This window comes from Globicephala melas, chromosome 19 (assembly GCF_963455315.2).
Source record: "Globicephala melas chromosome 19, mGloMel1.2, whole genome shotgun sequence".
Lineage (NCBI taxonomy): Eukaryota > Metazoa > Chordata > Mammalia > Artiodactyla > Delphinidae > Globicephala > Globicephala melas.
The window spans coordinates 10,748,337-10,773,749 of NC_083332.1; the positions used below are offsets into that span (position 1 = coordinate 10,748,337).

At 47.9% G+C, this 25,413-nt stretch overlaps 1 protein-coding gene across 2 annotated transcripts in view; it reads left to right on the forward strand.

Moving 5' to 3' along the window:
- Window positions 1-15,373: 15,373 nt before the first annotated feature.
- SMG9 (SMG9 nonsense mediated mRNA decay factor) overlaps window positions 15,374-25,413 on the forward strand; it is a 33,117-nt gene continuing 23,077 nt past the window's right edge. For both annotated transcript variants that reach the window (XM_030874028.2, XM_060289005.1), the window contains exons 1-7: window positions 15,374-15,635; window positions 18,309-18,464; window positions 20,699-20,773; window positions 20,862-21,126; window positions 21,204-21,301; window positions 22,804-22,916; window positions 25,109-25,220. In XM_030874028.2, the coding sequence (XP_030729888.1) occupies window positions 18,315-18,464; window positions 20,699-20,773; window positions 20,862-21,126; window positions 21,204-21,301; window positions 22,804-22,916; window positions 25,109-25,220 (813 nt within the window). In that variant the 5' untranslated portion in view covers window positions 15,374-15,635; window positions 18,309-18,314. The remainder of the gene's footprint in view (window positions 15,636-18,308; window positions 18,465-20,698; window positions 20,774-20,861; window positions 21,127-21,203; window positions 21,302-22,803; window positions 22,917-25,108; window positions 25,221-25,413) is intronic.

Consider the following 25,413-nt stretch of genomic DNA (forward strand, 5'->3'; position numbering starts at 1 on the left):
GACTAAGACAGAAAAAGGAAAGGGGGCTGGCACTTATAGAGGTCCTCCTGTATGCCCAGCTCTGCGCTCCTGTTTTGTAAGTCACCACCACCACTGCCCGCCCCACTCCACCCCATTGTACAGATACAGAAACTGAGGTTTCAAGAGGAGCAGGGCCTAGAGGGCCTGGATTCACACCCAGCTCATCCCACTGCAGAGCCCTCCCTCTCTGCCCTGCTTGAGGTGAGTCAAAGACAGAGCAACCTTGGACCCTGAACCTAGGTCTCGTTTCCCACAGCCGCTTCGTTCCACTTGCAGAGGCTGATTCATCCTCGCTTCCCGTGATTTGAGGGGAAGCCCAGGCTGCGAGTCATCCTTCTCTGCTGAGCTATCTTTGGATTTCCCTGCAAGTCCACAGCCAGCCTCCCCCTCAGCCCCAAGAGCTAAACTGGGGTTTGCACCACCCACTGCCGCAGACAGCCCTTCCTCTGGACGCCAGCCCATCTGCGGGGAAGAGGAAACAGGAACATTTCTAACACCCTACCCCTGCAGTAAGCCCTCCTTAGTGATGCCAGATACCCTGCCGAACTCATTCCTCCAGGACCACCCTTTCCTAGTTGTACTTGGCTTCAGCGGGCAAACTCCTTCTTACTCCTCCTTTGGGCCCCTGCTTAGATGCCCCCTCCTCCAGGAAGCCCTCTCTGAAGCTCCCATAGCCCCACGAACCTGTCTCTATTACGATAATAATATTTATTGGGCAAAGCCCCAAGTTAAGTCCTTTATATAAATGATCTCACAAAATCTCTACAAAAGGAGACAAGGTGGTATTATTGGTCCCATTTTACAGATGAGGAAACTGAGGCACAGAGATTAAGAACCCTGCCCAAAGCCACAGCAAAGAGATGGGGGAGCTGGGATTTGACCCAGGTGGCCGGGCTCTGGAGCCCCAGCACTTAGCCAACCAGCCCATTCATTCGCTCAGAGTTCCCTACACCCTATTTTAATTTTTACTCTGTTGCGGCTTCAATGTCAAGGGCCTGGCATATACCAGGCCTCAGTGAATATCACTGAATGAACACACTACCTGGGATGGCTGGAAGCTTCTCACCCTCTACCACATGTTGGTTTCTTCTGGGACAAGGGACGAACTGGTTATAAGGGGCTTTTGACTAAGAAACTAAGAGGACACGTGAGAGCGCTCCTGTTCTGAGTTATCTCAGATCTGCCCCCGCCGCCCTGCCCCCACTCTCCACTGTGGAGCTCAGGTCCTGACCTCTCCCTCCAGCAGTCTCTGCTCTCCCCCTCACACAATCAGCACTTCCTGAAGGCCCTGCACCAGGGGCAGGGCTGCAGGCATAAGTCAGAGGGCTCTGCCCCCAGGGGCTCAGTCTCATGGTGATTTTGGCAACTTCCCCCTCCTACTTCTGTTTTGCCTCCATGCCCACGAGAGGACTGGGTGGGGAAAAGTGGGTCCAGAGAGGGCTGGAGGGCTTACCAGGATTAGAGAGCCAGTCAGGAGCTGGGGCCACCCCACCCCCCACCCCAACCATGCCCCAGACATGCCCTTCCTCTGCTCAAAACCCTTCCATGGTTCCCACCTGCCCTTCTCTCAAAGTCTGGCTCCTAGTCCTAGCTCATTTTTTCTCTTCTTGCAGGATCTTAGCTCCCTGACTAGGGATTGAACCCGCACCCCCTGCAATGGAAGCGCAGAGTCTTAACCACTGGACCACCAAGGAAGTCCCCACTCAATTTTCTTTCATTGAGATTTATTTTACATAAACAACACAAATTTTAAATGTGGCCTCAATAGATTTTTTACAAAAGAATTTACCTGAGCAACTACCACTCAGCTCAAGCTTGAAGTTTCTGGGCCCCTAAAAACTCTCATGCCCCTCCCATCTTGATTCCTTTTGCCCAGTTTTGAACTCTGAAAGGAACCCTGCTGCACACCCTGGTGTGTACCTGCTTCTTGGTACCAGCCAGGTGCACATTCGTTTTTACTACAGAATGGTGTTACTACGCACACAGCCCTCACCTGGGGGGGCTCTTCAGGCTCTGCACCCCCCTGCCCCTGCCTCTAGCCTCCCCATCCCCTCCCTGTCATGGCTGCTAATGATTCTGCACCCAATTCCAGTGTGTGAGGGTTTTTTTCCCCCATGCCAAGCAATTCTCAGACACCACAGTCAACTCAATCCTGACACTGTCTACCTGGAGACAGCGTCAGATTCCACAGGTTAAGGGTTCAGTCCTACAAGACTGCCCCCTACCCTCACCCCTTCAGATGCCAATTTCAAGTCCAGTGTCACCCATGCTTCTGACCGACTGGCTACAGATCCAACAACCCCCTTCCTTGGGTTCGATGAGTGGCTCACAGAACTCAGAGACATGCTTGATTTACTAGATTACTGGTTTCTTATAAAAGGATATAACTCAGGAACAGCCACGTGGAAGAGATGCATAGGGCAAGGTATGGGGAAGGGGCAGGGAGCTTCCATGACCTCTCTGGGCACCACTCTCCCCACATCTCCATGTGTTCACCAACCTGGAAGATCTCCAAACCCTGTCCCTTGAGGTTTTCTATGGAAGCTTCATTACACAGTCATGACTGATTAAATCATTGAACTTCCGTGACTAATTCAACCTCCAACCCCTCTCCCCTCCCTGGAGACCTGGAAGTTCTGACCCTCTAATCATCCAGTTGGGTCCCTTGGCACCCAGCCCCTATCCTTAGGTTACCTAGGTGCTTTCCAAAGCCACCTCATTAACATAACAAAACACACCCTTATTACCCCGTTCCAAAGGGTTTAGGAGCTCTGTTCCAGACTCAGGGGACAAAGACCAAATACATATTTATTATAAATCACAGTATCACAGCTGCTCCAGCCACAGGGCTCTTCCCTCCCAAAGATTCTCTGTTGTAATTGCCCACCACTCTCCTGGCCCTTTTGCCCCAACCATGTAGAACAAACATGGCCAGTATTCGTCCAGTTCTTTATGATGGTTGGTGAAGGAAGCTGTATCGTCTACATCAACACCAGACTGCAGTCCAAGGATCTGTTTTGAGCTTTGCTGCTGTGTGGGATTACTGCTAACATACAAAAACTAGGAGAGTGCTTTTCACAATTTGGAGGCAATGTCAAATGGTAACACTTTCCTTTCTTCTACCAGGATGAGCTGGCCCTCCTTCAGTTCAAGTCCAAGCCCTGTCTCCACTTGCAACCAGGCTGCATCCTCTCTCGCCTCCTTGAGGGCCTGGGTCCTAAGTCTCCTGCCTCATCCATTTTCCCTGCTATTGAAACAGGAGGCAAGGGGCAGGGCACAACCTTTAAAAGAATGACATAGCCAAAGGACGTTAGAACTAACTAAGTCCAAGATGGCGGAAGATTCAACTTGCAGTGGAACGTGAGCCTCATTATACGCTCATTGTAATACATTAGCATATGCTAAAGGACACACCCACCAGCGCCATGACAGGTCTGAGGACAAGCATAAAAGGCCAAAAAGTGTGCTGTGGTGCAATTCCTGGAAATCCACGCCCATTCCCCTGAAATAGATGGAATAATCCTCCCACTCATTAGCCTGTGAAATTACCCAGTCCATAAAAACTAACCACGCCATATTTCAGGGCCTCTCGCCTTCTGAGATGGCCCCACTCTGTCTGTGGAGTGTGTTTCTCTCTAAATAAATCCACTTCTCACATATCACTTTGTCTCTCACTGAATTTTTTCTGCAACGAGACATCAAGAACCTGAGCTTCATTAAGCCTTGAGACCAGGTGTGTCATCTCAATTAAAAGGCCATGGGGAAGATGGCGGAGTAGAAGGATGTGAGCTCACTCCCTGTTTTGAGAGCACTGGAATCACAACTAACTGCTGAACAATCATCGACAGGAAGACACTGGAACTCACCAAAAAAAGATACCCCACATCCAAAGGCAAAGGAGAAGCTGCAATGAGATGGTACGAGGGGCGCAATCACAATAAAATCAAATCCCATAACCGCTGGGTGGGTGACTCACAAACTGGAGAACACTTATACCACAGAAGTCCACCACCTGGAGTGAAGGTTCTGAGCCCCACGCCAGGCTTCCCATCCTGGGGGTCTAGCAATGGGAGGAGGAATTCCTAGAGAATCAGACTTTAAAGGCTAGTGGGAATCGATTGCAGGACTTCGACAGGACTGGGGGAAACAGAGACTCCACTCTTGGAGGGCACACACAAAGTAGTGTGTGCATTGGGACCCAGGGGAAGGAGCAGTGACCCCATAGGAGACTGAACCAGACCTACCTGCTGGTGTTGGAGGGTCTCCTGCAGAGGTGGGGGGTGGCTGTGGCTCACCATGGGGACAAGGACACTGGCAGCAGAAGTTCTCGGAAGTACTCCTTGGCACAAGCCCTCCCAGAGTCCGCCATTATCCCCACCAAAGAGCTGGGTAGGCTCCAGTGCTGGGTCACCTCAGGCCAAACAACCAACAGGGAGGGAACCCAGCCCCACCCATCAGCAGACAAGCCAATTAAAGTTTTACTAAGCTAGGCCCACCAGAGCAACACCCAGCTCTACCCACCACCGGTTGCTCCCATCAAGAAGCTTTCACAAGCCTCTCTGAGAGCTTCATCTACCAGAGGGCAGACAGCAGAAGCAAGAGGAACTACAATTCTGCAGCCTGTGGAAGGAAAACCACATTCACAGAAAGACAGACAAGATGAAAAGGCAGAGGACTTTGTACCAGATGAAGGAACAAGATAAAACCCCAGAAAAAACAACTAAATGAAGTGGAGATAGGCAACCTTCCAAAAAAAGAATTCAGAATAATGATAGTGAAGATGATCCAGGACCTGGGGAAAAGAATGGAGGCAAAGATCGAGAAGATGCAAGAAATGTTTAACAAAGACGTAGAAGAATTAAAGAATAAACATCTAGAAGAATTAAAGAACAAACAAACAAACAAAAAAAAGAAAAAACAAACAGAGATGAACAATACAATAACTGAAGTGAAAAATACACTAGAAGGAATCAAAAGCAGAAGAACTGAGGCAGAAGAATGGATAAGTGAACTGGAAGACAGAATGGTGGAAATCACTGCCACAGAACAGAATAAAGAAAAAAGAATGAAAAGAAATGAAGACAGCCTAAGAGACCTCTGGGACAACATTAAACATACCAACATTCTCATTATAGCGGTCCCAGAAGGAGAAGAGAGAGAGGAAGGACCCGAGAAAATATTTGAAGAGATTATAGTCAAAAACTTCCCTAACATGGGAAAGGAAATAGCTACCCAAGTCCAGGAAGCGCAGAGAGTCCCAGGCAGGATAAACCCAAGGAGAAATATGCCAAGACACATAGTAATCAAACTGACAAAAATTAAAGAAAAACAAAAATTATTGAAAGCAGCAAAGGAAAAACAACAAATAACATACAAGGGAACTCCCATAAGGTTAACATCTGATTTCCCAGCAGAAACTCTACTAGCCAGAAGGGAGTGGAACAATATATTTAAAGTGATGAAAGGGAAGAACTTACAACCAAGATTACTCTACCCGGCAAGGATCTCATTTAGATTCCACGGAGAAATCAAAAGCTTTACAGACAAGCAAAAGCTAAGAGAATTCTGCACCACCAAACCAGCTCTACAACAAATGCTAAAGGAACTTTTCTAAGTGGGAAACACAAGAGAAGAAAAGGACGCACAGAAACAAACCCATGACAATTAAGAAAACGGTAACAGGAACATACATATCGATAATTACCTTAAACGTGAATGGATTAAATGCTCCAACCAAAAGACACAGGCTCGCTGAATGTATACAAAAACAAGACCCAGGGCTTCCCTGGTGGTGCAGTGGTTGAGAGTCCGCCTGCTGATGCAGGGGACATGGGTTCGTGTCCCAGTCCGGGAAGATCCCACATGCCGCGGAGCGGCTGGGCCCGTGAGCCACGGCCGCTGAGCCTGTGCGTCCGGAGCCTGTGCTCCGCAACGGGAGAGGCCACAACAGTGAGAGGCCTGCGTACCGCAAAAAAAAAAAAACCCAAAAAACAAAAAAAACAAAAACGACGCATATATATGCTGTCTACAAGAGACCCACTCTGAAGACCCACCTACGGACACATACAGACTAAAAGTGAGGGGACGGAAAAAGATATTCCATACAAGTGTAAATCAAAAGAAAGCTGCAGTAGCAATTCTCATATCACATAAAATAGACTTTAAAATAAAGAATGTTACCAGAGACAAGTAAGGACACTAAATAATGATCAAGGGATTAATCCAAGAAGAAGATATGACAATTATAAATATATATGCACCCAACATAGGAGCACCTCAATACATAAGGCAACTGCTAACAGCTATAAAAGAGGAAACTGACAGTAACACAGTAATAGTGAGGACTTTAACACCTCACTTACACCAGTGGACAGATCATCCAGACAGAAAATTAATAAGGAAACACAAGCTTTAAATGACATAATAGACCAGATAGACTTAATTGATATTTATAGGACACTCCATCCAAAAACAGCAGATTACACTTTCTTCTCAAGTGCATATGGAACATTTTCCAGGATATATCAAATCTTGGGTCGCAAATAAAGCCTCGGTAAATTTAAGAAAATTGAAATCATATCAAGCATCTTTTCCGACCACAACACTAAGAGATTAGAAATCAATTACAGGCAAAAAAAACATTAAAAACATAAACACATGGAGGCTAAACAATACGTTACTAAATAACTAAGAGATCACTGAAGAAATCAAAGAGGAAATAAAAAAATACCTAGAGACAAATTACAACGAAAACATGATGATCCAAAACCTATGGGATGCAGCAAAAGCATTTCTAAGAGGGAAGTTTATAGCAATACAAGCCTACGTCAAGAAACAAGAAAAATCTCAAATAAACAATCTAACCTTACACCTAAAGGAACTAGAGAAAGAAGAACAAGCAAAACCCAAAGTTAGTAGAAGGAAAGAAATCATAAAGGTCAGAGCACAAATAAATGAAATAGAAACAAAGAAAACAATAGCAAAGATCAATAAAACTAAAAGCTGTTTCTTTAAGAAGATAAACAAAATTGATAAAACTTTAGCCAGACGCATCAAGAAAAAGAGGGAGAGGACTCAAATCAATAAAATTAGAAATGAAAAAGGAGAAGTTACAACAGACACTGCAGAAATACAAAGCATCATAAGAGACTCTATGCCCAAAAAATGGACAACCTGGAAGAAATGGACAAATTCTTAGAAAGGTATAACCTTCCAAGACTGAACCAGGAAGAACTAAAAAATATGAATAGACGAATCACAAGTAATGAAATTGAAACTGTGATTAAAAATCTTCCAACAAACAAAAAGTCCAAGACCAGATGGCTTCACAGATGAATTCTATCAAGCATTTAGAGAAAAGCTAACATCCATCCTTCTCAAACTCTTGCAAAAAATTGCAGAGGAAGGAACACTCCCAAACTCATACTATGAGGCCACCACCACCCTGTTACCAAAACCAGACAAAGACACTACAAAAAAAGAAAATTACAGACCAATATCACTGATGAATATAGATGCAAAAATCCTCAACAAAATACTAGCAAACAGAATCCAACAACACATTAAAAGGATCATATACCATGATCAAGTGGGATTTATGCCAGGGATGCAAGGATTCTTAAATATACACAAATCAATCAATGTGATACACCATATTAACAAATTGAAGAATAAACCCATATGATCATCTCAATAGATGCAGAAAAAGCTTTACACAAAATTCAACACCCATTTATGATAAAAACTCTCCAGAAAGTGGGCACAGAGGGAACCTACCTCAACATAATAAAGGCCATATACGACAAACCCACAGCAAACATCATTCTCAATGGTGAAAAACTGAAAGCATTTCCTCTAAGATCAGGAACAAGACAAGGATGTCCACTCTCATCACTATTATTCAATATAGCCACGGCAATCAGAGAAGAAAAAGAAATAAAAGGAATACAAATTGGAAAAGAAGAAGTAAAACTGTCACTGTTTGCAGATGACATGATACTATACATAGAGAATCGTAAATATGCCACCAGAAAACTACTAGAGCTAATCAATGAATTTGGTAAAGTTGCAGGATACAAAATTAATGCACAGAAATCTCTTGCATTCCTATACACTAACAACAAAAGATCAGAAAGAGAAATTAAGGAAACAATACCATTCACCACTGCAACAAAAAGAATAAAATACCTAGGAATAAACCTACCTAAGGAGGTAAAAGACCTGTACTCAGAAAACTATAAGACACTGATGAAAGAAATCAAAGATGATACAAACAGATGGAGAGATATACCATGTTCTTGAATTGGAAGAATCAATATTGTGAAAATGACTATACTACCCAACGCAATCTACAGATTCAATGCAATCCCTATCAAATTACCAATGGCATTTTTTTATAGAACTAGAACAAAAAAATCTCAAAATTTGTATGGAGACACAAAGACCCCGAATAGCCAAAGCAGTCCTGAGGGGAAAAAATGGAGCTGGAGGAATCAGGCTCCCTGACTTCAGACTATACTACTAAGCTACAGTAATCAAGACAATATGGTACTGGCATAAAAACAGAAATATAGATCAACGGGACAGGATAGAAAGCCCAGAGATAAACTCACGCACCCATGGTCAACTAATCTATGACAAAGGAGGCAAGGATATACAATGGAGAAAAGATAGTCTCTTCAATAAGTGGTGCTGGGAAAACTGGACAGCTAAATGTAAAAGAATGAAATTAGAATACTCCCTAACACCATAAACAAAAATAAACTCAAAATGCATTAGAGACCTAAATGTAAGACTGGACACTATAAAACTCTTAGAGGAAAACACAGGAAGAACACTCTTTTACATAAATCACAGCAAAATCTTTTTTGATCCACCTCCTAGAGTAATGGAAATAAAAACAAAAGTAAACAAAGGGGACCTAATGAAACTTAAAAGCTTTTGCAAAGCAAAGGAAACTACAATCAAGATGAAAAGAAAACCCTCACAATGGAGAAAATATTTGCAAACAAATCAAAGGACAAAGGATTAATCTCCAAAATATATAAACAGTTCATGCAGCGCAACATTAAAAAAACAAACAACCCAATCAAAAAATGGGCAGAAGACCTAAATAGACATTTCTCCAAAGAAGACATACAGGTGGCCAAGAAGCACATGAAAAGCTGCTCAATGTCACTAATTATTAGAGAAATGCAAATCATAGCTACAATGAGGTGTCACACCAGTTAGAATGGGCATCATCAGAAAATCTACAAACAAATGCTGGAGAGGGTGTGGAGAAAAGGGAACCCTCTTGCACTGTTGGTGTGAATGTAAATTGATACAGCCACTATGGAGAACAGTATGGAGGTTCCTTAAAAAACTAAAAATAGAATTACCATATAACCCAGCAATCCCACTACTCTGCATATACCCAGAGAAAACCATAATTCAGAAAGACACATGCACCCCAATGTTCATTGCAACACTATTTACAATAGCCAGGACATGGAAGCAACCTAAATGCCCATTGACAGACTAATGGATAAAGAAGATGTGGTACATATATACAATGGAATATTACTCAGCCATAAAAAGGAACAAAATTGGATCATTTGTAGAGACGTGCATGGACCTAGAGACTGTCATACAGAGTGAAGTAAGTTAGAAAGAGAAAAACAAATATTGTATATTAAAGCATATATGTGGAAACTAGAAAAATGGTATAGATGAACCGGTTTGCAGGGCAGAAATAGAGACACAGATGTAGAGAACAAACATATGGACACCAACGGGGTGGTGGTGGTGGTGGGATGAATTGGGAGATTGGGACTGATATATATACACTAATATGTATTAAATTGATAACTAATAAGAACCTGCTGTATAAAAAATAAAGAAAATAAAATTCAAAAAAATAAAAAATAAATAAAAGGACGTGGGTTCAATTCTCAGTCTGGGTTTGGCCTGGTTCAAGTCCTGGCACGTGGGTTCAAGTTCCAATTTGAGTTGCATGGTTTCCCTATCACTCCAAGCAGCATACAAACATGCTGTCATTCCTCCCATCTCAAAAACGGCCCACAGGAACTTGAAGCACTTTACATCCTCCACTATGTATTCTCCAAACTGCAAAACATCCGGAATTCAAATTCAGAGTCTTTATTTTACACATTGTAAAATAACCTGTATGTGGAAATCCTTTAAAAGTAAGTTCTTATAGAACAAACTCCTGATACATTCAACAGCAGCAAAGACTCTCACAGACCAAAGAGCTAAAGAAGGAAGACAACACAGAAGACCTGCTGTAAGATTTCATTTATATCAAGTTCAAAAGAGCAGACACAACTCACGTATAGTAACCAGAATTAGATCAGTGGCTGCTTCTGGAGTGCGGGAGCTGACAGGGAAAGGGTCCAAGAGAAATTTCTGGGGTGTTGGAAATGTTCTCTACCTTGACCTGGTTAGTGGTTACACGATTATATATATTTGTAAAAATTCATTGACCAATACTCTTAAGATCTGTGTCTTTTCTGCACTTCGCCACGTTTAAGTTACACCTCAACAACAAAAAAGATAAAGAAAAGTAAGTACCTGTAAACTTTTCCTTATAGATTCCATATTACGATATTGAGAAGTTTCCATGACATAGTGAGACTGAGACAGGAGGGAAGGGGGCAGGACACAACCTTTAAAAGAATGACACAGGACTTCCCTGGTGGTCCAGTGGTTAAGACTCCATGCTCCCAATGCAGGGGCCCTGGGTTTGATCCCTGGTCAGGGAACTAGATCCTGCATGCATGCCACAACTAAAGACCCAGCGCAGCCAAATAAATAAATAAGTATTTAAAAAAAAAAAAAAAAAAAAGAATGACACAGCCCCTCGAGGATACGACTAAAACTGTTTAGAACCTACTAGGCCCAAGTTGGCAGAAGATTTGACTTCCCTAGACCTTGAGCCTCATTATACGTTTGTTGCAAGACATCAGCATATGCTAAGTGACACACCCACAGGCACCATAACAGTTCTGAGGCTGACCATAAAAAGCCAAAGAGTGGGTGGTGGCCCAATTCCTGGAAATCCCCGCCCCCTCCCCAAAATATTTGGAATAATCTTCTCACTTGTTAGCCTATGAAATTATCCAGCCCATAAAAACTAACCACCCCCGCACCCCAGTGCCACTCTTGCCTTCTGAGATGGTCTGCATTCTGCCGATGGAATGTGTATCTCTCTAAATAAACTTACTTTCACTTTACTGTGGCTCGCTCTTGAATTTTCCTGAGTGAAACCAAGGACCCTCACTTGATGGCCCGTCCCTGGGACTCGCCTGGGACATGACCATCTTCTTGCACCCCATTCTCCTGCAACAAGACTGGGGGATAAGACAGCCATGTTTTCTCCATGGTGGACCCCACGTCCACCTCCAGCTACTGCTCTGTATCTCTGCTCCCTAGTCGATCACCATCTTTTTGGAACTCTGTTTCCTCGGCCCCAGTTTATCACCTCTCCTGATATTCCTGCTCCATCTCTAGGATGCTGGTCCTTTCCCCGATTCCTAAATGTGAGAGGCCCAGGGCCCAGTCCCTGCTCAACCTACTCCCTCAGGCTGGATGGTTTCAGCAAATTCCGGGGCTTTAAATGTCATCTATATATTAACAGCTTCAAAATTTAGCACACTTGTATAGTTATTGATAAAATGACAGGACATCTGAGGTTTGCTTAAAAGCTTAAAAAATAATACAGAAACTCCAGGAAAAAGTGTGCTTATATGTGGGAGAAGAAAATAGAAGAAATAAGATAAGTAAAATGTGATGGCTCTCCACGCTGGGTGGTGGGTATGTGGGAGTTCTTTATACCAGAAAACTTTTGTGCGTGTTTTTAAATTTTCATAGTGAAAAGTCAGTAAAAATTCTGTATCTACAAACCCTGGCTTCGCCCTAGTGCGACCACTTACTTGGACCACTTGAGATGTCCAGTGTGCATCTCAAAGTTAAGCAGTTCAAAGCTTGTCAATTTCCCGTCAAGTCTACTCCTCCCCATCTTGATAAAAAGCATCACTCTTCACCCAGTGGGTCAGGCCCAAACCTTCAGGATAACCTTTAAGTCATTCCTGATTCATGCTTCCTCTCACATAACCCTCTTCCTGAGTCATCGTCATCTCTTGCCCAGGGAAGAGACAGCAGCTTCCTCATCTCCTGCTTCCACAGCTGCCCAGCTGCAGCCCATTCGCCTCATGGCGGCCAGTGCTGGTTTAACTTTTTTGTGCATAGGTAAGAGTCACATAGTTCAAAAACATGCAAGTCTTAAGACGTTTTCCTCCACATCTACCTATAACCTTCACCCCCACAGGGAACCACTGTTACTACTTTTTGAGAATAACACTAGAGAAATCTTTATAAAACATACCTCACAACATGCTTGTCCTTGCTCACGGCCCTCCAGAGGCTTCCTGTTACACTTGTAAGTAAATTCAAAAGCTCTTACCATAGCCCACAAGACCCCATGTAACCTGGACCTCTCTACAGCTATATCCCTAAATAATTCTACCCCTTTCCACTCTGCTCCGGTCACTCTGGTCATTTTGATAATCCTTGAACACCCAGGTCCATTCTCACTTCGGGATCTTTCCACTTACTGTTTTTTAGCATCTTCCTATGGTTCATTCCCTTACCATCTTTCAGGCTTCTGCTCAAATGTCACCTCAGAGCAGCCTTCCCTGACCACCTGTCACTCTCTGTGACCTCTGTCACTCTCACTTCCCTTATCCTGATTTTTCCAAGCATCTTTTACCTGACATCATCTGTCCCTACTAGAAGATCCATTCCTGAAGGGCAGGTGCTCTGTCCTGGCAGATGACTAGAGTTCCATAATTCGTTCAGTAGATACAAACGAATGAATGAAGTGAACGGAGAAGTGACTTGAGAAATGAATAGATCGTTTGGCAAAGGGCTCTTAAAATTCCCTGTGCAGGTACCCTTTGACTCAGCAATTCTACTTCAAACGAGATATTCTATTGATAATACTATCATCTACAGGCAGTCAGATGTACAGGATATTCATTGTGGCAAACGTTTGTAAGAGCAGAAGTTCAGAAACAACCTAAATGTTTATCAATAGGGTAATGGTTAAGTATGGTACATCCACAAAACAGCACGCCATCCCATTTATATAAAAGGCAGCTCTCTGGGTGCTTGATTGCACCACTGACTCACCGCTAGGCAGGCTGCCCAATGCCAGGGAAAAAATGTGGGCTCGCCCTAGAGTGAGACAGGGTTGGGTTTGAATCCAGGCCCTGATGCCTCCTGGCCCTGGGTACTTCAGTAAGGCCCTTCTTCTCTCTCAGACTCATTTTCTGCATCTGTTAAATGAGGAGGGGAGAAGGTTACAGTGATGTATATAGTATACAGTGGGCCCATGGTCCAATGCCAAGCCCCTTCTTTTCCCTTAAGTCAAATCTCCACCTCTGAGGGTTGCCCAGAGGTGAAACTGGCATTTGTGAGGGTACTCTGGGGTTGAGAAATTCGGGTAAGAAAAACAGATTCGAACTAACAGATGAAGATGCTAAAGGGGATAATGTCAGACATAACACAAAGATGGCCTGTCATGCGTATCTATTCCAGACACCCACAATCTTCTGGAGAATCCACAAACAACAGGACTCTCAACTCAGTCTGTGTGATGGTTGTTTTCACCCAGCCTGTGACAGCCTGGAGAAATGGTTCCACCTGCCACCTGTGCTGAGAAAATGGCAGCAGGGATGAGGCCTGGACGGGATGGGGGCAGTTCAGACTCAGTCACTATCACTGTCATCGTAAACCACAAAATAATGACAACAGGGCTTCCCTGGTGACACAGTGGTTGAGAGTCCGCCTGCTAATGCAGGGGACACGGGTTCGTGCCCCGGTCCGGGAAGATCCCACATGCAACGGAGCGGCTGGGCCCGTGAGCCATGGCAGCTGAGCCTGCGCGTCCGGAGACTGTGCTCTGCACAGGCCATAACAGTGAGAGGCCCGAGTACCGCAAAAAAAAAAAAAAAAATTACAACACACAGTGCTACTATGCACCAGGCACTATTCTAGGCACTGTCACCCATTTAACTCTGCCAGTATCATCATTCAGTGCCCTCATCTCCATTGTAGAAACAGGACACAGACGCAGAAAGGTTAAGGAACTTGGCCAGGCTCAAGCTGTCAACCCCAATGCTTTGCTCTAACAGTAGCTCCAGAAGGAAACTGAGAAGCGGTGCTCTAGGAATGGAATATGGGAACCAGAGAGGAGACGGACTTTTCTTGTCTACCCCATGGACTTCTCGACTTTTGTCAGAATGTACATGTATTCCCTGTCCAAATATAATTTTGTTGTTTGGCCACGCCACGCGGCATGTGGGATCTTAGTTCCCCGACCAGGGACCACCTGTGTCCCCAAGCAATGGAAGCCGAATCTTAACCACTGGACCTCCGGGGAGGTACCCAAATGTAATTTTAAATGAAAAATGGTAAATTCCTCACTCACCTATATATCTATGAATATATGTATATGTATATATACCCTTCTCTCTTCTCTTGAAGCATCTATCGTTCCCATTGGCAACCACCCGCTTCAGCTAAGTCGCGGAGGCCTTTGGGCTAACAGCGCATGCGGTCTTTGCGGGCCTCACTCTCCGCCCGGTATTCATCTTAGGCGCGCACAGGGTTCCCACCGCAGGCGTTTGAATTGTTGACTCTTAGCACTGTATCCCTCCTCCACCGCAGCCCCCGAAGGGTTTATACGTGCTCTTCTTCCCACCAGTCCACGTCTCACATCTCTTCAGGATCTGACCTGCCCATGTCTGCTGCCTCACCTCCCACCCCAGTGGAACTCCATGAGTCCAAGCCAGTTTGGACCTTTCTCCCGGGGTTCCCTCGCCTGGAGTGTCCTTGCCTGCCCTTCAAGGTCCAATCGTATCCGCATCCTTTCCTAAGTGATTTGATTCCCTAGCCGTCTCCCTCCACAGACCGGGATCCCATCCAGGGCCTACGCCAGTTCTGATTCATGCCTGTGTTCTCAGCACTCACTCAGCCCGGGACACTTAAAATTCTTTCCTGCCGTCCCACCCCACCGCGTCCTGCCAACACCACAGCTGAAGCGGTACTCGAACCCAAAGCCTCCGGCGTCCCCGCCCCACCCCGCTTCCCCAGCTTCTCTGCAAGCCCACGTACGCCCCCTGCGATAAGCACGCGTACTGAAGCGGAGTCGCCGCGCACTCCCAACTGCCCTCTGCAACCCGCCGGCTTGCTGAAGCCAACCACCTACATCAACGCATGCTCAGCCCGGCGCTCACGCTCGATTCTCGCGCGCCCAGCCTGCGGCGCATGCGCACGGCCGGCAGCCCGCGAGACGTGATCTCGGTTCGGCGCCGCGAGATCTTCTCGACTTCTTCCTCCCTCGGACCGGCCTACCTTCGGCGCCGCTTCCGGGATGCTCCCACCGGTTGTGGGTTGACCGGTACCCGTTCTCTCCCGCCACGCTCCCGGGTTCCCAGACACCATTTACAGGCCGGTGGCTTGCAGTGGAACCTCCCCCTCCCCACCCCACCCCCATCTCGGAGAGCGCGCGCCCCCCTTACGCCCCGGGAACCAATCAGCAGCCGCCTTAGGTAAGTGGCCCGCGTGCCTGCGCTAGGCTGGCGCCTCGGCGGGGGGCGGGGCACGGGGCGTGTTTCGGGGCCCGGCTCCTCCTTGACCGCTAACTGGTCGTTCGGACGCCTGGCGGTTGTGCGTAACTAAGTTCGGAGTCAAAGCAACGCGTTAAAAAGCGCGTTACCGGGAGTGGGGTGGGCAGGAGACAGATAATGTGTATATTGGAAAAATTTCAGTTCTGGGAGACCATTTATATTGAGGGCCTGTAAACTGGCGGTAAAGTACTGCGAAATCCCTCCAATAACGTGCAGAGCCCTGGGGACACTCGTAGAGGGCCTACAAACGGATTTTTAAACAGTGGGGAGGTCCTCCAAATTCCTGTAATAGAAATTACAGGATGTAATGTAAATAGAAACTTAAGTTCTGGGGTTCCCTATAGGAGGCCTGTAAACAGGTGCCTAATTATGCTGAAGTCCCCTGAATAAAACACAGACTCAAGTTCCAGGGGAGACCCCATATGAGAGGCTGTACATATACATGTAATTGCTGGAGAGTCTTGTAGAAAAATAGTGTGAATAGACCCAGGTTCTGGGGTGGGAGTGCTCCATTAGACCATAAATACGGAGTTAGGAATTGGGAGTCTCCCCAAATAACTTGCAAATAGATTCTGGGTGATCCCCCAAAAGGAGCATGTTAAGAGATGCTTAAGTACTGAGGAAACCCCCCAAAGAATTTGTAATAGGGGAATTTGTAATTTGTAGTTCTGGGAGGTCACCTTAAGAGTCCTGTAAATAAACACAAATAGACTGGCTTTATACTTTTGTGTGGGGGGGGGGATCACCAGAGGAGCCTGGAAACTATTGGGAGTCCCCAAAATGCTTGTAGGTGAACTCTTAAATTCTGGGGAGCTTGCCATAGGGGCTGTAGAATAAACTCAGGTACTGTGGAAGTTCCCAGAATAACATGCATGGGAAGAAGGTCCTCATGGGTTATGTAAACAGATACTTTAGTGGTGGAGCAGAATCCCTATTGAGGCAAGAAAACAGACAATTAAGTGCACTGGAGGCCTCCAGGATAAAGTGTAAAGAGAGCCTTAATTGCAAGGCGGGGAAGAGTCTCGATTTCTGAGGAGGCTGTCCTTCAGGAGACTGTAAACAGTCACTTAAGTGCTGAATCAGTTTGCATAAGCATCTGTAAACTGGCCTTGCCCTCCTTTGTCTCAGAAGGCAGTCTTCCACCTAGTTTGTGGCTAGGGGAGAGGTCACGTAGAGCAGTGCTGAGAGGAGCTAGACAAGCCCCTACCTGGCTAGCAAAATTACTCCTGCATCCTGTAAACAGATACTTCCGTTCTGGGGAAAGAGTCTTACACAAGGACCTCTTAATGTCACTGTACTGGGGTGGGAGGTGGAGGGATTCATAGAATGATTTGAAGGCACTTCAGAGCTAAGCAAAGGTCAGCAAACTTTTTCTGTAAAGGTCCAGAGAATAATTACTTTAGACTCTGCAGCCCATAGTATCTCTGTCTCAGCTACTCACCTCTGCCATTGTATCAAGAAGGCAGCCATAGACAACTTGTAAAATTGATGGATGTGGCTGTATTCCAATAAAACTTTATTTCCGACAACAGAAGGCAGACCAGATATGGACCCGTGAGCTATAGCAGTTGGCCTCGGAGCCCTGCAAACAGACATACTCAAGAGACTTCCCTGGAATGAAGTGTAAACAGCTGGGGAAACTCCCTAGGGGCCTATAAGCAGCTAGTTAAATGGTAGAGAGTGGGTTATATAGGTAACCATACATTTTATAATGTCTTAGATGTGAGACATATAATGACATATAATGACCCTGGTGAGGGACATATAATGTTCCTGGTGAGGCCTTGGAGGGTGAGGGATGGCAGACCGTCAGTAATGGAAGGTGAACACACTGAAAGTAGAGGGACACCCGGTGAAAACAGGTCCTTGAATACAGGTGCCCCACCCCCACATGTGCCAGTATTGGGTAATCAAAAGGGTAGTTGTCGGACTGGGGGTCATGTTACAGATTTGTATGGACATGCTTTGCTGCACTTTGGGAAAGAGTATGTCCCATTTTTATGTGACCTTCCCCCATGTGTTAGTATTTATGTTGAGAAAAGTGATTAACAGTTGGGAATAGTTTTGGCTACAAGAGATAGAAGGGGATTTGTTTGTCACTGCATCCAGAGATAGGCAATTTAAGGTTAATAGGGAGTCCCCGAACCTTGTGTTTTGTCTCTTATGCCTTCCTTCCATTAAGCTGCCTCACAGACCTTAATGGCTGCTTGAGCTCCAGCCTCCACACCCGCATTCCTTTCAGCTAGTAGGAGGAAGGGACAAAAGGCAGGTGCCAGTGTCTGTGAAGAAAAGTTTCTGAACGCTGCCAAAACACGCTTCTGGTGTCATACCGTTGGCCAGAAAGAGCTTAGTCACATGGCCGCAGCTAACTGCAGACTAGGCTGAGAAGTATATTCTGGATAGCCAGGTGTCCAGCTCAGAACTGAGGGTTTTATTTCTTTGGAAGTAGTGAAGAATGGCTATTGAGATCCTGCTGGCAGTCACTGCCACAGCCACAGAGCTCTCTTGAAAGGAAGTGCCTTATAGTCCAGGGTAAGCCAGATAGAGTGGGGAGAGACTTCTTTCATCCTGGAATCAACCTCTTTCTACCCATAGGTGACCATGTCTGAGTCTGGGCACAGTCAGCCTGGGCTCTATGGGATAGACAGGCGGCGGCGGTGGAAGGAGCCCGGCCCTGGCGGCCCCCAGAATCTCTCCGGGCCTGGTGGTCGGGAGAGGGACTACACTGCACCTTGGGACAGAGAGAGACGGGTGAGTATCTGGGCCCAAGGGCAGCATTCATGTGTCCACTCATTCCACCAATGTTTATTGAGCACCAGCTAGGCACCGGGCCCTCATCTAGATGCTGGGGATATAACTGTTGACAAAACGGACTGCGCTCAGAGTGATAAAGGGGCTGTCTTAGATGAAGCAGTCAGAGAAGGCTTCTCTGAACAGCTGACTTTTGAGCAGAGACCTGAAGGAGGCAAGGGGACAAGTCCTGACAGAATCTGAGTGAAGAGCATTCAAAACAGAAAGAACAGCAAATGCGAAGGCCCTGAGGCCTTATATCTGGTGTGTTCAAGGAGTAGCCAGGAGGCCAGCGTGGCTGCAGTGGATGAAGAAGGGGAAGTGATAGAAGATGAGATCAGAGAGGAAACTGGGGCCAGATCATGTGGGACCTGATAGGCCTTGGAAAGAACTTTGGATGTCACTGACTGGAATTGGCATGGGAGTTTGAGCTGAGAGGTGCCAGAAGCCCCTGTTTTCCAGAGTTGTGTCATAATAGCAGCCTTTTTTGTTTATTGAGCAGTGTGCAGTGTGCTGGTGCTCTGCAGAGTGTTTTCCATCCTTTGGGTCTTGCTGAGCTCCTGCAGCTGTCCCATGAAGTAGAGCCTATGATAGATGCAGTTTTCACTAATGAGGAAATGAGTCTTAGAGGGGAAGGGACCTACCCAAAGTCACAAGTCAATAAGCTTTGGGGCCAGGCCTTGAACCCGAATCCAAGTGAGCCTCAGGCGCAGCACCACTGTGTCTGCTGTAGAGTGTCCTGGACCGGGAATCGGGAGTCGGGAGCGTCGTTGTGGGCCCGGTCCAGCCTTGCTCCTCTCCTGTGTGTAGGTGACTCACTGCCACAGCCTGCCCCCCAGGTTCTTTCTCCAGGGCCCTGCCCGCCTCTAAGGGCTGTTTATTTGGGGGGGGGGAGTGGAAGAAGATAATGGTTGGGACAGTTTCTGAGCCATAAAACTGCAAAAATCATGAAGGAAATTTATTCACAGTGAGCTTGGCTCTTGCTTACTCCTTCCCTTGGGCCACAGCATAAATGACAACACGCAGTCTCTCCTCCTTCCACACACATCTTTCTGGGGAATGTTACCATCCTCCTGCACCTTCAGCTTCAGTCCCTGAACAAGCAGCTCCCAGATGTCTTGTCTTTGAGACCCTGGCAGCCTCCTAACTGGCCAATGGACTCCTCACGTCCTCCATGTCTCCTGCTGACCTCAGCGTCTTCCTGCCAATTCTCTTCCTCCCGCTACTAGTGATGGCCCATCAGGTCTCATCCTGGTCACCCCCACGCCCATCGGGCACCAGTGCTGTACATGGTGCCTCCTGACTGTATCTCCTATCCATCCTCATCTCTTCACCCTCACCTGTTCTTTGCAAAGCACGTTCGTATCCTTTGGTTTGTCCTTCGTCATAGGCCAGTGAGTGAGCAGGATTTAAATAAGTATCCTCAATATGTAGGTGAAGAAACAGACCTACTGAAGGGTCAGGACTCTCCCAGGGTTACTCAGGGTACCACAGAAGGAACAGGATTCAAACTCAGGTCTCTCCCCTTTCTTAGGCAGGTGGGGGTGAGACAGAAGAGGCGTGAAGAGGGTAAGGCATGGGAATCAGTCCGCTGACTTGGCGAGCCCGGGTGGGGCTGAGGAGCGGAGGTTGGGACAGCAGGGCTGTCAGGAGAGCAGCTCTAGATACTGTGCACCTGCCACGTGCCCAGTGCTCCGTGGACGGTTTGTTAGTCCTGTCTACTTTCAGCCTCTTAACAGTCCTGTGAGGAAGGAATTCCTATCCCCATTCGCCAGATGAGCAAATGGGCCTAAGTGAGGGTGATTCCTTATCCGTGTTCACACAACCAACAAAAGCCAAGGCCAAGTTCAAATGCAGATTTCTCTCGCTCCAAAGCCCCAGCGCCTTCTGCTTGGGCTTGTCTAGCAAAGGCAGCTGAGTGGAGTGGCTGGCAGCGTGGTTCTGGAACCCGGCTGTCTGGCTTCAGGTCCTGGCTCCACTGCTTAATTGGCTGTGTGGCCTTGGGCAAGCCAGTTAACCTCTCTGGATCTCAGTTTTTTCACTTGAAAAATGGGGATAAAGGTATCTCTCACAGGGCTGTTGGTAGGATTGGAGGAGTTTATGTCTGAAGGCGTTTAGAATGATACTTGACACTTAGAGGGGTGTCCAGGGAGCTAGGGGAGTCACTCCTGAGTAACTACCCTCCCTCACCACAGGATGGCAGCGAAGAGACAAGCACGGCGGTCATGCAGAAAACCCCCATCATCCTCTCAAAGCCTCCAGCAGAGCGGGTGAGTGGGGAAGACGCTTTGGAAGGGGAGGCTGGGAGCAGTTAGGGCAAGGATCTCTCCACTGACCGGAACCTTCTCACGCCCGTAGTCAAAGCAGCCACCGACTCCAACGGCCCCTGCCGCCCCGCCTGCCCCAGCCCCTCTTGAGAAGCCCATTGTCCTCATGAAGCCACGGGAGGAGGGGAAAGGGCCTGCGGCCACAGCGAATGCCTCCACCCCCGAGGGCACTGCCCCACCACCCCCTGCAGCCCCTGCGCCACCCAAGGGGGAGAAGGAGGGGCAGAGACCCACACAGCCTGTGTACCAGATCCAGAACCGGGGCATGGGGACTGCCGCGCCGGCAGCCATGGACCGTGAGTTGGGGCCGGGCGGGATCTGGTTGGGAGCCGGAACCCCCTCGCACAGACCGTCAGCACGTCCTTGTCTGCAGCTGTCGTGGGCCAGGCCAAACTGCTGCCCCCAGAGCGCATGAAGCACAGCATCAAGTTGGTGGATGACCAGATGAATTGGTGCGACAGTGCCATTGAGGTACTGGGGGGTCAGGGCTCTCTCCCTGCTCGACCTTCTCCGGGCCCCACACCCTCACCTCCTCCCCGCCCCCCAGCTCCTTGGCAGGCAGCACCAGACTAGACAGCTTTCGGGCAATGGCAGCAGTGAGAGAATGGATCAGAACGTTCTCACCTAGCCGGGCCGAATTTCAGTGGCTCACACTAGCTCAGCTGTGCTGGTTGCTAAAATGCTGAAATACTTTGATACTGGTTGGCGGAGAGGGACCCATTACCACCGCAGAGGCCCTGGGATCTCCTGCCCGCTCTCGCACGCAGCAGGGCAGCCTCCTGGGCCTGCTCCAGTCCTCCTCCTGATTGGTCAAGACCCATGCAGTACCAGTGTGAACTGGTTTGAATGTTAGCCCCCGGAGGTTCCGCCTCCATCCCAACAGCCCTCACTGTAGTCCACACCTCACACCTCTGGACCATCATATCTACTTCCAGTGTCCCAGTCTTCATTTCCCCCCGTCCTGTTTTTTCCCTCCCAGGCTTGTCACATTACTCAGATTCTCCCAGGTATGCTCCCTCTCCTTCTCCAACAGCTTGGATTTACTAACAACATAACCAGGCCCATCTGTTACCACTCTCATGTTGATATCAACTGGGAAGCTTTAAAAAAAAAAAAAGAGCCGCTGTCCAGGCCCTGCTATAGAGCACTTACCCACAAATCCCCAAATGTGGATCGTATAACTGAGGAACTCATTTGTAGTTTTGTTTAATTTTAATTAATTTAAATTTAAGTAGCCACATGTGGTCAGTGTCTACCATATTGAACTGGGCTAGCCCTCGATATTCTGCTTTAGTGGGTCTAGGGTTCAGCCCAGGATTAGAGGGGTTTTTTTAGAGCTCTCCAGATGATTCTAAGGTGCAGCAGCCACGTTGAGGACATGACTCTTTTCCTTGAGGAGTGTCTCTTATGCCCCCTGGTGGTGAAAATCAGCAGAGCTGGCAGCCCAGAGGTGAAGGTCTCAGGATTCTGTAGGACTCTTAAACCCCACAGACAGAGCCAGGACGGGCTGGTCTCCCCTTCCTGCTTACTGCTGCCTTTATCACGCTTTCCCATGTTTTCCCAACCTGCCTGAAGCCCAAAGCCTCCCAGGAGTCTGCTCCAGTGGCCCTCAGTTACCCAGTCCTGGCTTCTTCCACCCATCCTTTTGTTCCTATGCCTCTCCCCTTCTCCCCAAAGTCAGGCGCCCCTTTTCCTCTGTGTTCCAGCCACTCTGACTTCCTAGTACCTTCTTGACCAGGGAGGCTCTTTTCTGCGTTGGAGCTCTCACAAATGCTGTTCTTTGTGCCCAGAACGTTCCATATACCCCCCTTCCCCCGCCCTTTGCCCAGTTGAGGGGATTTGGAGCACAAACGTTTTTCTTTATATCTGAGAAGGTAGGTGGGCGAGCCATGGAAGTCTTTAGGGCCCCTTCCTCACTCCCACTCCATCAACCGACAGATTTTTGAGGGTCTCATTCCTGCCTCTTCCCGCAGTACCTGTTGGATCAGACTGATGTCTTGGTGGTTGGTGTCCTGGGCCTCCAGGGGACAGGCAAGTCCATGGTTATGTCGTTGTTGTCAGCCAACACTCCTGAGGAGGACCAGAGGTGAGGGGGACGTTGGGTCTGCAAGGGAGGTGGCACCCACCTAGGTCAGGGGAGGGTGGGCCTGGATATTGCAGGTGGTGTTTGGTGTTCCCCTACCTTGACCTCAATGTCTCTGTCAGATGAGGATGGTGACCAGTCTGGACCAAACTTTCGTGTAGCTCCAAGGACACCAATCCTGTACCTCCCTCCCTCCCTCCCTTCCTCGTTCCAGCAAATGGACAGGACCAGCCAGGAGCTGGCATGGCGCATCCGTTAAGTCTTTGGATTTAGGTTCACCCCAGTCTCAGCCCTGCCGCTCACCAGCTGGCTGGTCTTGGGCAGGTCCCTTCACCTCCTGGTATCTCACTTTCTCATCTGTAAAGTGCATTTTTGGAGGATGAGACAAGATCAGGAAGGCAAAAGTTAACAAGAACTTGGCACAGAGCGAGTGCTCACAGGATGTGGCTGATGTGGCCTGGGAAACACTGGGACAGGAGACCTGGGTGAAGGGCGTGGGTTCTAGACCAGCCTCAGTCCTGCCTTGCTGAGTAAGGACAGGGTATGATTGTGAAGGTAAAGGAGGGAGTCCTTTGGGGGAGGAGGGAGCTTGAGCACTAGAGCCCCAAACTGAGGGCAGGGAAGGAAAGAGGGAAAGGCAGGGATTGGGGAGTCAGGTAGGGAACACAGACAGTCTAATTAGGGAAGAATCAAGATGGGGGGTGAGCAGGGGTTGTGGCCACTTAGGGTTATCTTAAAGCATAGGAGTTTGGTTTTTATAAAGTCGGTGATGTCACCCTGGACACCATGGATGGGCCTCAGGGGTCCATGAACCCCCGAACGGTATATGCAGGATTCTACACACATTTACAGTCTAGGGAAAGTGTCCATAGTTCCCACCAGCTCTCAGAGGGGCCTGAGGGAAACCCGGAACAGGTTAAGAACCCCTGTGGTGAGAACGTACGTCACCAGACCCCGAGCTGCGGTGCCCCGCCTCCCAGGTCGGCTCCGTCCCCACTCTTCTCTGCTCACTCATGACCTCAGCTCAGCTGGGCCCCGCTCTGGCACAGCTGCAGCTCTCGTGGCCGGCATCCTTTCCATCTCAGCTTCCACCCCCAACTAGCAAAACTTCCCTGTGGCCGTCGGCTCAGATACTTGAGCTAGAATCCTGTCGGCCTAATGTGTCCTTCTGAGGCAGGTCCGCCTGTGACATGGCAGACGTTGGTACCAACTCTTGTCACCAGGTCTCATAAGTTTTACCTCCTAATTATCTTGAGAATTCATCTGCTCCTCTCCTCCACGCCCATCTCCTGGTCCAGGCCACTGCCATCTCCCCTGGAGGAGGCCAGGAGCCTCCTAACTGGTCTCCCTGCTTCAGTTCAACAAATATTTATTGGGTGTTTACCACGGGCTAGGCCCTGTCCTGGGTGCTGGGGCTACAACAGTAAACAAAAGTGGCAAAAATCTCTGTCCCCGTGGGGCTTGCATTTTAATGGGGAGCTAATAAACAAGCACATTAGAAGATGATAATCAAACAGGAAGGGGTTATGGGGAGGTGGCTGGGGCCAGGTTCCTGTATAAATCAGCTGGTCAAGGGGCCATTTGAGAACAAGCAGACGCTGAGGAGGGGGAGCAGGGAAAGCGCTCCAGTCAGGGCAAGAACTGGGAGCCTGGATGCCCCGCACCCTCTCACCATGCGGTGGAGAGTATTCAGTGCTGTGTGTCCCATACCTGGCACATGGCAGGTACACTTGATAATTAATAGCTAGCTATTTTATATCATCGTGTATCAGGCACTCTTTTAAGCGCTTTATGTATATTAACCTCACAGTCACTCTGAGAGATTGAGACTATTGTTGTCCCCATTTTACAGACGAGGAAACCGAGGAGAAAGAGATTAAGGAACTTATTCAAAGCCACACAGCCAGGAAGAGGCAGAGCTGGGGTTTGAATCCCAGCAGTGCAGCAAAGTCCTTGCTCTTAAACACCTCAGTCTATTGATTTTGTTAAGACTTAACAGGTCTACCTATGGGTAGGGGTAGGGATGAAGTCATGTGATATAAAACACAGCCCCCTAGGCAGCAGGGGCCATGAATGGAAGGCTTTGCGGGCAGGCGGGGAATCACATCTCATGGTCTCACTCACAGGGCCACACTCTGGAGGCGGCAAAGGCCAAGAACCTGACCTCTAATGCCCCCACCTGCTCCTTTCCACAGGGCCTATGTCTTCCGGGCCCAGAGCGCCGAAATGAAGGAACGAGGGGGCAACCAGACCAGTGGCATTGACTTCTTCATTACCCAGGAGCGGATCGTTTTCCTGGACACGCAGGTGCTGACCCCCACTCACCCCACCCTGCTGCGTGCAGCACTCAGCTTCATCCCCAAATGTGTTTAAGCCAGAACCTTGCTTGGATTCCATGGGGCTTCGGCCAAGCCACGGACATGCTAGTGCCTTTGGGCAAGTTGTGTCTCTTTTTGGCCCTTAGTCTCTTCTTGTCAGATTTCACCCCCTCTCCACTCCC